Source organism: Triplophysa dalaica, chromosome 11 (genome assembly GCF_015846415.1).
Source record: "Triplophysa dalaica isolate WHDGS20190420 chromosome 11, ASM1584641v1, whole genome shotgun sequence".
NCBI lineage: Eukaryota > Metazoa > Chordata > Actinopteri > Cypriniformes > Nemacheilidae > Triplophysa > Triplophysa dalaica.
The window spans coordinates 1,266,127-1,279,905 of NC_079552.1; the positions used below are offsets into that span (position 1 = coordinate 1,266,127).

Sequence of the window (13,779 nt, forward strand, 5' to 3'; positions counted from 1 at the left end):
GAAATATATTTGAAGACTTTTGTTGCAAGAGATCCTTTTTAAACTTTTCAAAAAGCATGTTATTATTGTGCATTCATTTATTTTCTATTATTATATTCATTTTTTCTGTTTTACTTAATCTATAGTGCTATTTTGCTTGTAATCTTTTTATTATATTTTATTCTGTATTATTGTATGAAACTGTAGAGAACTTTGGTACACTCTGTGACTTTAAAGTTGCTATATAAATGAAACTTGGATTGATTGATTTATTCCAATTAATATAAATCCAACTTGGTTTGTTTTGATTTAAGCCATAACGACTCCAAAGCTAACACAATAAAACATGATAACATTATAAAAAACAAGATTTAAAAACGGTGTAATTTCATTTTGGAACCAAACTCTTCCTTTAGAACCCATGAAATTACAATCTCTCATTTTGATGTCATGTTTGAGATCATGCTTGCACTTAAACATGTTCAAATGTACTTTTGACAGCATTATTTCATAGAGGAAAATGGACCAAACATCATTTTATGGACGTGATGCAAAGCTTTCTGAAAATGAGACGTCTCCTCACCAGCCTTAGTAAGTGAACCAATCCCTTTTTAACTTAAATATAGATATATAATGATGCTCTATTTTAAATATAATTTAGAAATAATCCTGCAGGGATCGGATCATTTTCAGAATTTACATTTTTAAGGCAGAATTGCGTCTAAAGAAAACATTTTGGAATTACACTGATATTCCTGCAGGATTTCTTGCGCTCCAGTTTTAAAGCGAACGATAAATACACACGCCAGCTCCACAAGCATCCGCAGAAGCGAGCGGGGGGGTTTGTTCCATTTGTTTCAAGAAATCAATATGTGAGAGCTCATTGTGAAGTCTGTGGGAGGTTATGGAGGTAATTATAGAAGGCTGCTGAAAGACCAGGATACATCACCTTTGAGGTTTCACTATGGGATCCGCCTTTCATCAGTCAAACCAGAGAACATTCCCACGCACAAAGACCTCTGTTAAAACCGAAGCCCACCTGGCACAACCAGACCCTCCTGTGAAATATCACCGGCTTCAGACACGTGCATTCAAGCCACAGTTACATTTATTTCAAGCAGGAGGAAAATGTTTTTTTGTGTTTCATTTAAATATCAATTAGTCTCAGATGTTTCTCTCAAAATCGATAAGAGAAATGAAGACGGAATCAAATGAGAGAGTAATTGTGAGAATACATGAAGGGTTTGGAGATTGTACAGGTAAAATAATCTGAATTTGAGTCAGTTTGATGAGTCTGAGATCATGTTAAGATCTTTAACGATATTGACTTTTCATTGCAGACTGGACAGATCTGTTGCTCAGTTTGAAACACTTTTTCTTAGGAGAAATATCTGAGATGCATTCTTAGAAGTTAAATCTCACTGATGTCTTTGGGAAATAACTGAGATATTAGAGAGATCTCATCTGTGAATATGCGGGAAAATGGAGCAGATACAGGAAGGTCAATTTGGCCTCAGTCTACTATGCAAAATGATTAACAAGGATAAATTGAAAGATGATAAAATGCATGAAAACATAAACGACAGCAAATATTTTCCTACGCAGAATTAAATCGTATTTTGAAACCATTTATATTACACAAACGAATGAAGTATTACATACTTAATCGATGTTTTTCCTGCTCTCCTCGAGCCTCTCCGAACCCATTTTTAGGTCACAGCCCACCTGTTGAGAAGCAGCCCGGTTTAACATGCTTGAAACATTATCTCTGTCAGCCGAGAGGGTATTTTTAGAAAAGTCATTGTTAACACGGAGGAGACGTGATGATGCCCCGGGAAGAATGATGGATGCCGCTGAACTCAGGGAAGAAAAGGTCTGACTATAGCGTTGTGTTTCCAGAGGAAGGGTTCATGATCACCTAAATGTGTGTCACTCTTGGCAATGTAAGAAACTCAAGGCGCTCGGAATAAAAGCACAGAGACCTCTGAGGAACTTGTTAAATATTTGCACTGGTGCTTTTTCTTCATGTTCGTCTCTGTGGACTTAAACAGAGCGAGGCTCTGTGTCCAAAAATCCAGTGAGCCGCTGAAGATACACAGAAGACTGTTTTAAAGATAAGAAGCAATATTACGATGCTAAAGTCATAAAGATTGATTGATTGTGTATGTTCTTATTCCAGTTGATTCATTGTTGCTAAGATGCTGCAAACATTATAAAGTAAGATGAGATTGAAACAAACTTTGACCCACTTATTTTATCATTGTTTTGTTTTAGAGGACATCTGAAGCAGAGTTAGATCCTTCAAACCTTTAGTTATCTGTGAGTGAAGATCAACCCTAATATTTTGTTCCTCATCTGACTATTATGGACAGAGGCTTTGTTTCCTGAAAACGATTTTCTGTCCTGGATCAACAGTGCCCCCTTGAGGAAAACCGCGGCCATTGAAAGGTCTTCAAAGTTAAACAGCTGAGTTTGCAACTAAAAATTATTTTCATTTCTGACAGTAGATTTATAAGAACTAGGGGCGGGAATCACAGGGGCCCTCACGATACGATACGCATCATCGGTTATATCACGATCCGGCGCCGTTCAATATGCGGTTGCCGATTATATGGCGATATATCATGATATCTACCTAGCTATGAAAACAAAATGTCCATGAAAAGATTAAGTGTAACATTTGTCTCTTTATTCAAGTCCACAAAACTTTTTCAGTAGGTAAATTAATATAGCATAATACCACCATAAGTAACATCTCAACTAAATTAAACATTTTATGCTTAAATTAAAGGCTTATCTTTGTAAAGTGACACATTTAAAACATTTAGCACATTTAAAAATGTTTATACTGGCGCATTTCTAAATTCAACATTAAACCTGAGAACATCTTGGTGATTTCTTGGCTGTCGCTCAGCAAATTGGAGTTTTACCCTTCATCACAAATACTCTATAGCAGTAGTTCCCATAAGGGGAACCCAGCTGACTTCTAAGGGGACCTCAAGATTATAAAAATGAGAAAAAATGAGCAATAAAATGCATTTTTTTAAATCTAAAAAATATATATATTTGTTATGATTTGGCCACTTTTATAATGAATCAAGTTTTTTCTGGTCTAGAGACTGGCTAGGACATTTAATGTCACCTTAAGCCACTCTTCGGTTGTCTCTGCAATATGTTTTGGGTCTTTGTCATGTTAAAGGCACATCCATGACCCATCTTCAGTGATCTAGTTAAGGGGAGAAGGTTCTCATCCAAGATTTTACGGTACACTGGCCCGTCCCTCAGCCCCTCGATGTGGTGAAGTCTTCCTATGCCCGTAGCAGAGAAAAAGCAGCTTCTCTGTAGGGATGGTGTTCTTGGGGTCATTGTCAGCATTTCTCTCCCTCCAAAGTCAGAAGTCAATATTGGTCTCATAGCACTTTCTCTGAATCATTTTCATGTTCATGTCAAACTTCAGACGGGCCTTCCTGGGCACGAGGACCTTGCGGGTGCTTGATTACATTTCATATACATTTATGCATTTGGCAGACACTATCTAAAGAGACTTACATTGCATTATACTATACAATTGTTTCTGCCTGTGCGATCCCTGGGCTTGTACCCATGACCTTAACGTTGCTCACGTCACACTCTAACCACTGAGCCACAGGAAAACAGGATTTGGGTCTATTGTGGCAATGGTTTGCTTGCCAACTGTGGTCCAAACTGTCTTGGAATCAAGAACAAGCTTCTTCCGTGTAGTTCTGGGCTGATCTTTAACCTTTCTCATGATCATCTTTACTCCGTTGGGGAAACTCTCAGGGAGCTCCAGAACAAGGGCATTTGATAGTATTTTGTATTTCTTCTATTTCTAAATAATCGCACCAACAGTGGTCTCACCATGCTTCTGTCTGTTGACTATTCAAGGTTTGTGCAGGTCTACAATCTTGTCCCTGACATCCTTTGAGACCTATTTGGTCTGGACTATGGTGGTGGAGAGGTTGAAATGGAAGATACAGATTCTGTTGGCGGGCATCTTTCATGCACATAACAATCGGATTTAGGAGCACTTTCTTAAAGTGACAGGACTAATCTGTGGTCCATATAGGCACATAATCAATCTGTTAGGCAGAATTCTTGGTTGCACTGACTGAAATGCAAATAAACGTATAACCTTTATATAATTCCCCCCCCCCTGATTTTTTGCTTGATATTCTGTCTCTATCAGTTAGAATAAACCTACTATAAAAACTGTAGACACTTCATTTCTTTGTAAGCAGGCAAACCAGCAGGGGATTAAATCTGTATAACCCACACTATATATATATATATAAATATATAAAGTATATATAATATAATATACCTATATATTTTTGGTTTTGTTTATAAGAAGCATAGGAATACCAATACCAAATAACAATGCAAAATATGAAGCATTAAGTAAGCTTAATTAACTTTTAAAATTAAGCTTACTTTAGGTTTTTCTTTTTTTGCATTGTTAGCATTTGTTTGTATGTGACCTGTCAGAACGGCATGTGCCTGCAGGTAGTGCTGTTGTTTATGCCATCATCATTGAATTGTAGAGTAACAGATATTCTTTAAGACATCTGCAAAGATCTGGATTTACACTTTATTACAATTGCTATGACCATGTTTTGAGTTCACCTGACAAGTTTCCTAAACTCTTAACACAGCAACACACCTAAAACACATAATTGGCAAAACTGTTAATTTCATGCTCAATCAAATCGCACATTGCAAACTTAACTCCATGCAAAAATACACTAATACAACACATTGTGTCTACCATTGTATCTTGTTGTCAAGTGACAGGAACATTCAGTCAATCATATCACAAAAACACTCACATCAGATGGAATAACAGAAAATGCATTGTTTTATATGCGTCGTGTCTGGCCTTATACAATATCCTACCTGATGGTTTCTCGAAAAATCTGGACAATAAGCTGAGATTTGTGTTCGTTCACCAGCCTCTCTGGGATTTTCAAACTGGGGCCTCCAGAAGGTTAACTGTTTACCTGCTGTTTTTGCTTTGTACACATTTTTCAGAATTGTTTATATTTGTATATTTCTCGTAAATATTTCATTTTTTTCGCACTCAAAGTGAAAGTTATGTATTACAATACAACTACTTATTGAAATGTCTCTTCAGGGTTATATACTGTACAGCCAACAATATTTGTAAGTTTGGAAACAATATCTTGTCTTTATACTGTAATGGCAAAATACTTTGTTTTGGTCTTGGTTGAGCTGGTGTGTTAAAGAAGTTAAAGTAAAAAATATGTATTTTGTGTCCAAGCAAAAAGAAATGTGTCAATTGTATTGCCTACAGCCAGATGTTGTGATAACTGTGTTAAGAGTTTAGAAAAACTGTTAAAAAGTATTGAAAAAATTGTCATAGCAATTGTAAAAAAAGTGTATTTAATAAAATGTACATGTTTCTTTACACATATAAAATGATATGGATATGTATTTTTCATTTGGAAGGGGATCCCAGGTTGATCTTACGGTGATGTTCTGTCCCTCACATGTTTATGACAGAAGACGTGAATAAAGATAAATATATATTTGCACAACATCAATTTGCGTTTTCTCATTGGAAATGGAATAAAATACAGATGATTTATTTGTGTTCAGCTGTTCACTTTGACGTTTGCGTAGAAGTTATGTTAAGGATGTGATGTTATCTGTCTTGACGAACAGTGTGAAAGCTTTTGTACATTTGACAGTTAAAATACATAGTTGGGTCACGGTTGAGATTGTGTGTTAAAGAAGTTCAAGCATTTTACATTTTTGTTAAACGTATGTATTTTGTGTCAAAGCAAAAAGAAATGTGTTTATTGTATTGCCTGCAGTCAAATGTTGTGATAACGGTGTTAAGAGCTTAGAAAATGTGTTAAAGGTATTGGAAAAATTGTCATAACAATTGTACAAAACTTTAACATACACACTTATGCAACACCGAAACATGAATGTTAACCTGAAAGGGATTATGACGTTGCTGCCTGACAAACCTCCTCCGGTGCCTATGAATTGGCATTCTGAAGGGTCGTACCACCATTCTTTGGCGTTCCGCCCCGCGGGGCAGTGAAAGAGACGTCTCCCTTTCGCCTCCGCAGCCTCCCTCTGAGAGCAGCAGTCCTCCCTGCCAAGCCAAGGGCTCATGTTCCTTGGGAGTGTGTTGTACATCACCTAATCAGCAAACTGAGCCTTCTGGCAACTACGCTCTCCCATGTTGTCCAGTTTCCCTGGCGCCCCAGAGTTACGGCCTTGACCCTTTGGCGCTCATTCTCCACACTCGTCACCTCTGCAACGACCATCTCCTTCCTCTCTTTCCTGCTGGCCCAGGACCAGAACTTTCAGACTTCTCCATATCCGAGGCCTGCCCTTCCTACTTGGACTCAGCCGGTGATTTCTTTTTACTGAAACCTGCTTATCGCCAGGTCAACCTCGTTGTGTGCTTTCCATCGGATCTGATCCCGGTTGCATAAAGCGCCTTAAGTTTTTTGCCTAAAGTGTTACGCCTAAGCGGTGATTTCGCTTTACCAAAGACAATAGGAGAATAACTTAAGTAAAGCTTAAGGTATATTTAAGGGCACACTTAAAGGAAAATTACACTTAAGGTGCTTTATGCAACCAGCCCCTGGAGATCCCTCACTGACTCAGCAGACTCACTCAACTCCAACACAAGCCTGGATTTCTCCTGTTTATAACCCTAGGCAAACAGGCATGGTGACAAGCCCGGCCACTTTCGGATGACAGGTTGGCTTTTCCATCCAGTTTGCTTAACAGAGTTACTGGAATCTCACACAATTTGAGCGGGTGTGGTACGGTAAAGCCAGGCTTGAGTTTTTCTGGGAGCTGGCATCGGTCAATCCTGGACAGGCCATGGATCAGCTGTTCACCAATGAATTCTTTATTTTTGGGTAGAGTATCCTTTTAAATGTTTTGCATTTTTGTATCCAGAAACAACTTTACAACTCCTGAGGTTTTCCCCAACACAACAGCTGCACTAAAGGTTAAACGCATCTTTCTGTCTTGAAAAATTGTGTTTTCCACATCGTTCTGCTTGTTATCCTCAGCGTTACAGGATCAGTCGTTTCTCGCTTATTTCTTTAGCCAGAATCTCAGGGAGAGATAGATGTCAGGTTTCCAGATTTATTTGAATCTTTACTTCCGGATGCATCAGCTGACAGCTCCAGCACCTGGAGGCACTGTAAATCAGTTTTATGTGTCAAAAGCACTGTGTTTAGTTCGAGTTCATTTTTATGAAGTATATTTAAGAGATTAAGTCAGGCAGGTTTGCACACAAAGTGTGACATGTTGTTGTAGATGTGCTGATGTGTATGAATCAAAGTATGTGTTTGGAGACGTATGCAATTTATCTCATGCAAAGGTTCAGGGGAACGTATGCATTTAAAAGAGCAGCGCTCCTGTTGTCTCTCCGTGTGGACAATGAAAATCAATTGTGCCGTCTGAAACTGAACTCCAGTTTGAGCTGTTAAATACGATGTGTGAATATCTCCGTTTTTATACGTCACTGCTTTAAGAGTATATCAGCGTGTCTGTTATATCAAAGCTTTTGTCATGACTCACTGAAAAAATAAGATCAGAACATTCTGTTATTGTTTAGTTCATAAACATGCAGGTACAGTGTGTGACTGCAGATGCTTGTGATTACGGAAATAATCTGACACTGCTGAGACATTGACGTCACACCCTGATTTTGTGAGTGTGACACATTTAAACGAATCTGATCCTGGAAAGTCTATCATGTGTCCCACGGATTACATTTTTTATTACAGTTTCTTTTATTAGATTCAGACAGACTCCACACATTTCAATGATGAAGGAGAAATTAGTTTGTAACGAGGTCTAAAAGCCCCTTTTGTCGTGCAGCAGCGACCACTAAAGGTATAGTGTGACGGTGAGTGTCTCGATCAGCTCCGTTGCTCCAGTCGTTAATCGTTATATCTGGTGCACTGGTAAGGACACTGGCTCATTTCACATTAGAAACGGTGCGCAACAGCGTTTGAGATACGTTTTCTTTCGTTTGGTGGGTGTGCAAAGAATGTCAGCCCAATCAGAAGTAACATCTATATAACCCACGCGTTATTAAAGTGATAGCTATGTGTATACGCAACAATTGCAGATATTAGATGACATGTATTTTGCAGTATTTATCGTATATACACTATACACCGATTTCATCAGGCTCCGAAAATTCTTCAAAAAGTACAAAGGGAATGGCCTTCACAGCTTCCGTAGTTCAACTCTTGCGACATTTAGATACATTTATTCATTTGGCAGATACTTTTTTCAGTGCACTGGAAGGATTTTGTGTTTGACACACCATTGAAATGGCCGACTCCCTGATCAGTGCCCTGACTACTGAACAAGGGAGTTGATGAGACACAACCAGACTCATTATTTACATTCATCGATTTTGTATTTTGACGCATTTCCGAGTGAAATGGAGTTTAGATTGAGAGAAATTTTGGGCGTGGCTTTCGTTTATCTCTGCGATTTGATTGGATACATAAAACGTGTTGCATTTTAAAACGGAACTGGTAGCAGACTGACAGTTGAAGGGGAGGAGTTAACGGATGCTCCGCTCAAGCCGTCTCATATACGTCATCTTAGAGAAAGCGCTTTTTTAGATTTTAACTGAAGATTACTGCGGCACACTATTTTTATAAAGAGAATGGCCCACATTGATAAACTTTTTACAATAAACGCTGCAATATTTCATGAAAAAATAATCATCTTTTTTATTTTCTATTTCTTGGAATTTTGACACTGGTGGTTCACACCGTTTGGATGTCGCTGTGAATAAAATAAAAACTTTCAAAAGTAAAAATGCTGACAGTTTTCCGACAGGATTTGATTTTTGTATAGCGGACAGAACATACATGTAAAAGAAGTCTTTCCATTGAGAATGGTGTGGTTTTTCATCGCTCCCTTGCCAAAGTGTATATCATATGGTGATATGGTTTACTCTTTTCCTTTCAGAGTCTTCCCAATAACTTGCTCTTCCAAAATAGGGATGATCACTGCTGGTTAGAGTTCGTCCAACGTGTACGTGCTTGTGTGTACATGCGCATGCACTGACACCTGTTCACATGGCTGTGTGAAAACTTTTCTTTCAGTTTAGCGTGAGAGAGGCCTATAGGCTATACAGGTAAGATGATCTCGGCTATCTGAAGATGAGAGGTCAGACTCAAGTCCCACGCTGGGCAAAAAGCAAAGATTGACAGCGTGTGAAAGTGTTTTCTTCCAACCTAAACAGCATAAAAATAAGGTTTGATGGAATTTATTTTCAACATAAAATGTACTTGAAAATGTACGTTTTCTCAGTCACTCAATTCATGATTATATTTCTTACCCCATTGGCAGAATTTTTTACTTGTTTTTTTAAGTACAAATTCACCAAAATTTCATATTTTCATTCCACACAAAACTTATTTTCTTGGGTAGTTTTGCTCATGAAGAAAATGCATCTTGATTCAAGAATGTTTGACATTTGTACTGGAAAACAAGACAAACATACTAAGTAAGGGTGTCATTTTTTGCAGTGTAATTAAAGTGACAGTGCATCATTAAAATACTATTTAATTCAAACTTCCTTATGCTCATTATTTTAAAATAAGATTGTCCTTGAGCGAGACACACTGTTATGCAAGAGCATGTTCCTGCAGACGTCCTTCTTGCAACGTCAAATAATCTCAATGGATATGTAACTGATGAACTGCCCTTGTGTACTTTTTTAAAGATTGCGTCTTTTTATGTTCTTCACAACATGAAAATAAACTGCAGATGTCTTTTGGTTTTTAAAGACCACTTTGCAAGATGTCAACACTGGTCCAGAAGCATGTCTGGTTACAGTTGTAATTGATTTATTCCTTTAAATCTTATTTATATCATGAAATCTTTAAGATGTTTGGTAAACTATTTTAATCGTCTGTACGTGTTCTGTTGGTTGTATTTTGCTATATTTTTCAAATGTTTGTTTAGTAAATCAGGGAGTTGTTCAACCTGTCATGGTCTATTGCGAAATATATTTATATATTTGTTTCAGTGAATGAAAACTTTAGGAGGAATGTTGTAGGTGTCTGTTGATGGAAATGAAACTTGTTTTCGTTAATGTTTAAGTGAAACTTAAAGCACAACGGTTCCGCATTAATCTGACAAAGTCCTAACTTTACCATGCATCTAAAAAAATCTCTTCTGTTTCTTGATCTGTAATTTCATTAAGGTTTGTAAAGACTTAAGCAAATCCTGTGAATAAAAACCTGCGTCTGTTGGAAAGGCTGAAGGCTGTATGCGGAATGCCACCTGCGCTGTTTTACGTTTTTTTGTTGCTACAGTAAGTACACTGTGTTGGGGTTTTACCGTTCTGCACAGGGCTCACAATATACTCAATGTCAATCTTACGTGAAAAACTGAGATCGGCAGAGCATTGAATGCGTGTGGTTCTTCCTTGACACCGTCATCAAGCCGTGCTGCATTTGCCTTAGAAAATAAATTCCTGTCAACACTAGAAGAACCTGTTTCACAAGTATGTGGAGAGATATATAAACCTCTTGCAGTACTGAGATGGATTAAACAAATGTTCTGTTTTCTGCACGGCGCACGTCCTCTCGATCTCGTTGGATGTTCTTCGTGAAATGGCGGAAGGCAGTATTTCGTGGGCTCTGGAGCAGTTCAGCTGTTCGATCTGTCTGGATCTGCTGAAGAATCCCGTGACCATTCCCTGTGGACACAGTTACTGTATGAGATGCGTTTCATGCTCCTGGGATCAGGATGAACAGAGAGGAGCTTACAGGTGCCCGCAGTGCAGAAAGAGCTTCAAACAAAGACCCGCTTTATCGAAGAATGTGGTGTTCGACGAAATGGTGCAGAAGTTGAGAAAGATCATGAGGCAAGTTGACGATTCTGGCCGCTGCACAGATCGAGATGTGGAGTGTGACGTCTGCACTGAAATTAAAGAAAGAGCCGTTAGGTCTTGTCTGGCGTGTGTGAGTTCCTACTGCGAAAATCATCTTAAACAACATGAGAATCTCTTTAAAGGAAAGGGGCACAAAATGATCGAAGCCACTGGTAACCATCTGGACAAAAACTATGAGACCGCAAAAACAACAAAGATGCAGGTAGAAAAGAGGTTTCTGCAAACTTTTATGATAAGTGAGATTAAAATTTGGGTTTTAAAGGTGGTTTTGTTCTCAACAGGGTCATTTGGCAGAGATGAGAAAGAAATGTATGCAAAAGATCCAACAGAGAGAGCAGGAGCTTCAGAAGCTTAAAGAAGCCGTGGAGTCCCACGAGGTGAGAAAGAAGAGCGCCTGATACTTTCCTCCAAAAAATGTATTTGAGTCTGCTTCATTAAAAATAATCAAAATGTATTTCTAATATACCTTGAGGACACTTAATAGACATTAAGATTGTAAGCTATTGGTATGATATTGAGTGCACTTAAAGAAAGCTATAGTTGAAAAGAAATGCAAATATGCACAAAAATATAATATAATGCAATACTATAAAAACTAGCAGTTTATAGTAGTAAACTAACAGCATATACTCATTTAAAGATGAAGGAAAAACATAGTTTGTGTACTTCAAGATTACTTCTGCTGCACATCTAAAAGTATATTTTATCAAATAAAAAGTGTCTCAATTTACTCCCAAGTAGCACACTTGTACACTATGTACACTATAAAGCGTACTTAATTATGAAGGGTTTATTTGCAAAAACAGAGAACTCAAAAATGTTCAAAAATTATGTTTTTATTATATTATCCTATTTTTGTCATGTTATTTAGGTTTCTTTCTTTATTATTATTTAATCAAAACTGCAGTTTGATTGAGATTACTTAGAATGTACAACAATATTTTATCATACACTTGAAATGTACTTTAGTTAAACAATTTGAAGACCACTTATATTTTGATGGTTGTTTTTTCTGTATGGTGACAGCGCTCTGCACAGACGGCACTGGAGAAGAACGAGAGGATCTTTACTGAGCTGATGTCATTCTTCGAGAGACGCCGCTCTCAAGTGACACAGATGATCAGAGATCAGCAGACGGCTGCAGTGAGTCGAGCTGAAGAACTCTCCGAGCGACTGAACCAGGAGATTGAAGATCTGAGGAGGAGAGACGCTGACCTCCAGCAACTTTCACAAACTCGTGATCACATTCAGCTCCTCCAGGTAACAATGCTGCTTGTGTTTAGATTTTGTGCTCTTTTGCTCGTGATACAGAAGAGCCGCACAATCACGCCCTTAGAAACCACTTAAATTACTCAGGCATTGACAGGGAAATAACACACACATTGTAATTGTTATTGCATCTTTTATTTGTGTGTATAGAATTGCAGATCTATTTCTGTCTCCGGATCTTCCGAATCGCCCAGAATTACCGTCAGTTCTCTTTTGTCTTTTGATGACGTTGTGAAATCTGTTGATAAACTCAGAGACAAACTGCAGAATTTCTGCAATGAGGAAATTGAAGTGATATCTGGAACAGGTAAATTGATCATTTACTCATCCATTCAATATCAAAGGTGTTAATTTCCTCATGACCTATGAAGTAATTTGTCAATGTTTTTTGGGTTTTTATAGTGAAAGATATTCAGATAGTTGTTCCGGTCAAGGAACGCCAAGAGGAGTGTTGCAAATGTAAGTAGTTCCTCCCCTCGGAATGGAAACTTAAGTTTTAGTAAAGGTTATATTTACGTAAAAGCGAAAACAAACCTGTTTTGCATTCCTCGTCTAAGATTCAATCGTCTTAAGGAACACTTCCAGATCTTCTATCCTCCATTTTGTTCATTTTCCCTTGCTTTAACCCTACTTGTAAACACGGCTTGGTAAACTACACTTATTGACAAAATGTTAAATCTCATATGCAATCCCTTCAGATAAAACGTAAATTTAAGACACAAACAACAATCCTCATGCCAGATCATGTTTTTCCTCATCAGATTTCCGTCACTTCACTGTGGATCTGAACACTGTGAATAAAAACCTGCGTCTGTCCGAAGGGAACAAGGCGGTGACGGACACGGGCACCACTCATCAATACCCTGAACATCCGGACAGATTTCACGGTTGGAAGCAGGTGTTGTGTAAAGAGATTGTGAGAGATCACTCTTACTGTGAGATTGAACTGACGGGGAGTTATGGAGCGTCTGTTTCATTGTCCTATAAGAGCATCAGTCGAAAGGGAATGGGTGATGAGTGCAGATTTGGATATAACGATCAGTCCTGGAGATTGTTCTGCTCGCCCTCCAGATTCTCATTCTGTCATAATAAAAAAGAGACTAATCTCACAGTGCTGCCTAACTGCTCTAGAATAGGTGTGTATGTGGATCACAAAGCAGGAGTTTTGTCTTTCTACGGCGTCTCGGACACGATGACCCTCATCCACAGAATCCAGACCACATTCACTAAACCTCTCCATCTAGGATTTGGGTTAGGCATGAACTCAAAAGTCAAACTGTGTCCTTTAACGAAACATTCAGAGATACTGTGAATCATTTTGACACTATGAATCAAGTCTTTTCATATTTACAAATACGTTACAGTGTTCAGTGTTAGTCGTCATCGTCGTGTGGAAATGAATGCTGAAGTTGTTAATATTTGTACATTTGAATGTATTTTTTAATGGACCTTCCTTTTTTTGTAAATAAATGCACTTAAATGCAGAAAACAGTGTTGTGTTATAGGCACATTTTACACACAAGTACAACTTTTTGGTTTTAAAATAGGATCCAAGTCCTATATGCACAACATTTGCCCGCATG

General features: G+C 38.0%; 1 protein-coding gene across 1 annotated transcript; it reads left to right on the forward strand.

Annotated features, from left to right (window-relative positions):
- Positions 1 to 10,116: 10,116 nt before the first annotated feature.
- On the forward strand, positions 10,117 to 13,779 carry LOC130431720 (tripartite motif-containing protein 16-like protein). The gene is made up of 6 exons (XM_056760883.1): positions 10,117 to 11,129; positions 11,209 to 11,304; positions 11,954 to 12,187; positions 12,347 to 12,503; positions 12,599 to 12,655; positions 12,958 to 13,779. The coding sequence occupies exons 1-6, from the start codon at positions 10,647 to 10,649 to the stop codon at positions 13,506 to 13,508; spliced, it is 1,578 nt and encodes a 525-aa protein (XP_056616861.1). The 5' UTR covers positions 10,117 to 10,646; the 3' UTR covers positions 13,509 to 13,779.

What these genes read in the sequence shown, in the direction of transcription:
- LOC130431720 (XM_056760883.1), top strand. Translation starts at nt 10,647, where the DNA reads ATGGCGGAAGGCAGTATTTCGTGGGCTCTGGAGCAGTTCAGCTGTTCG. An exon ending in CAAAAACAACAAAGATGCAG is followed by an intron (nt 11,130 to 11,208) that starts GTAGAAAAGAGG and finishes TGTTCTCAACAG; the next exon opens with GGTCATTTGGCAGAGATGAG. An exon ending in CCAAGAGGAGTGTTGCAAAT is followed by an intron (nt 12,656 to 12,957) that starts GTAAGTAGTTCC and finishes TTTCCTCATCAG; the next exon opens with ATTTCCGTCACTTCACTGTG.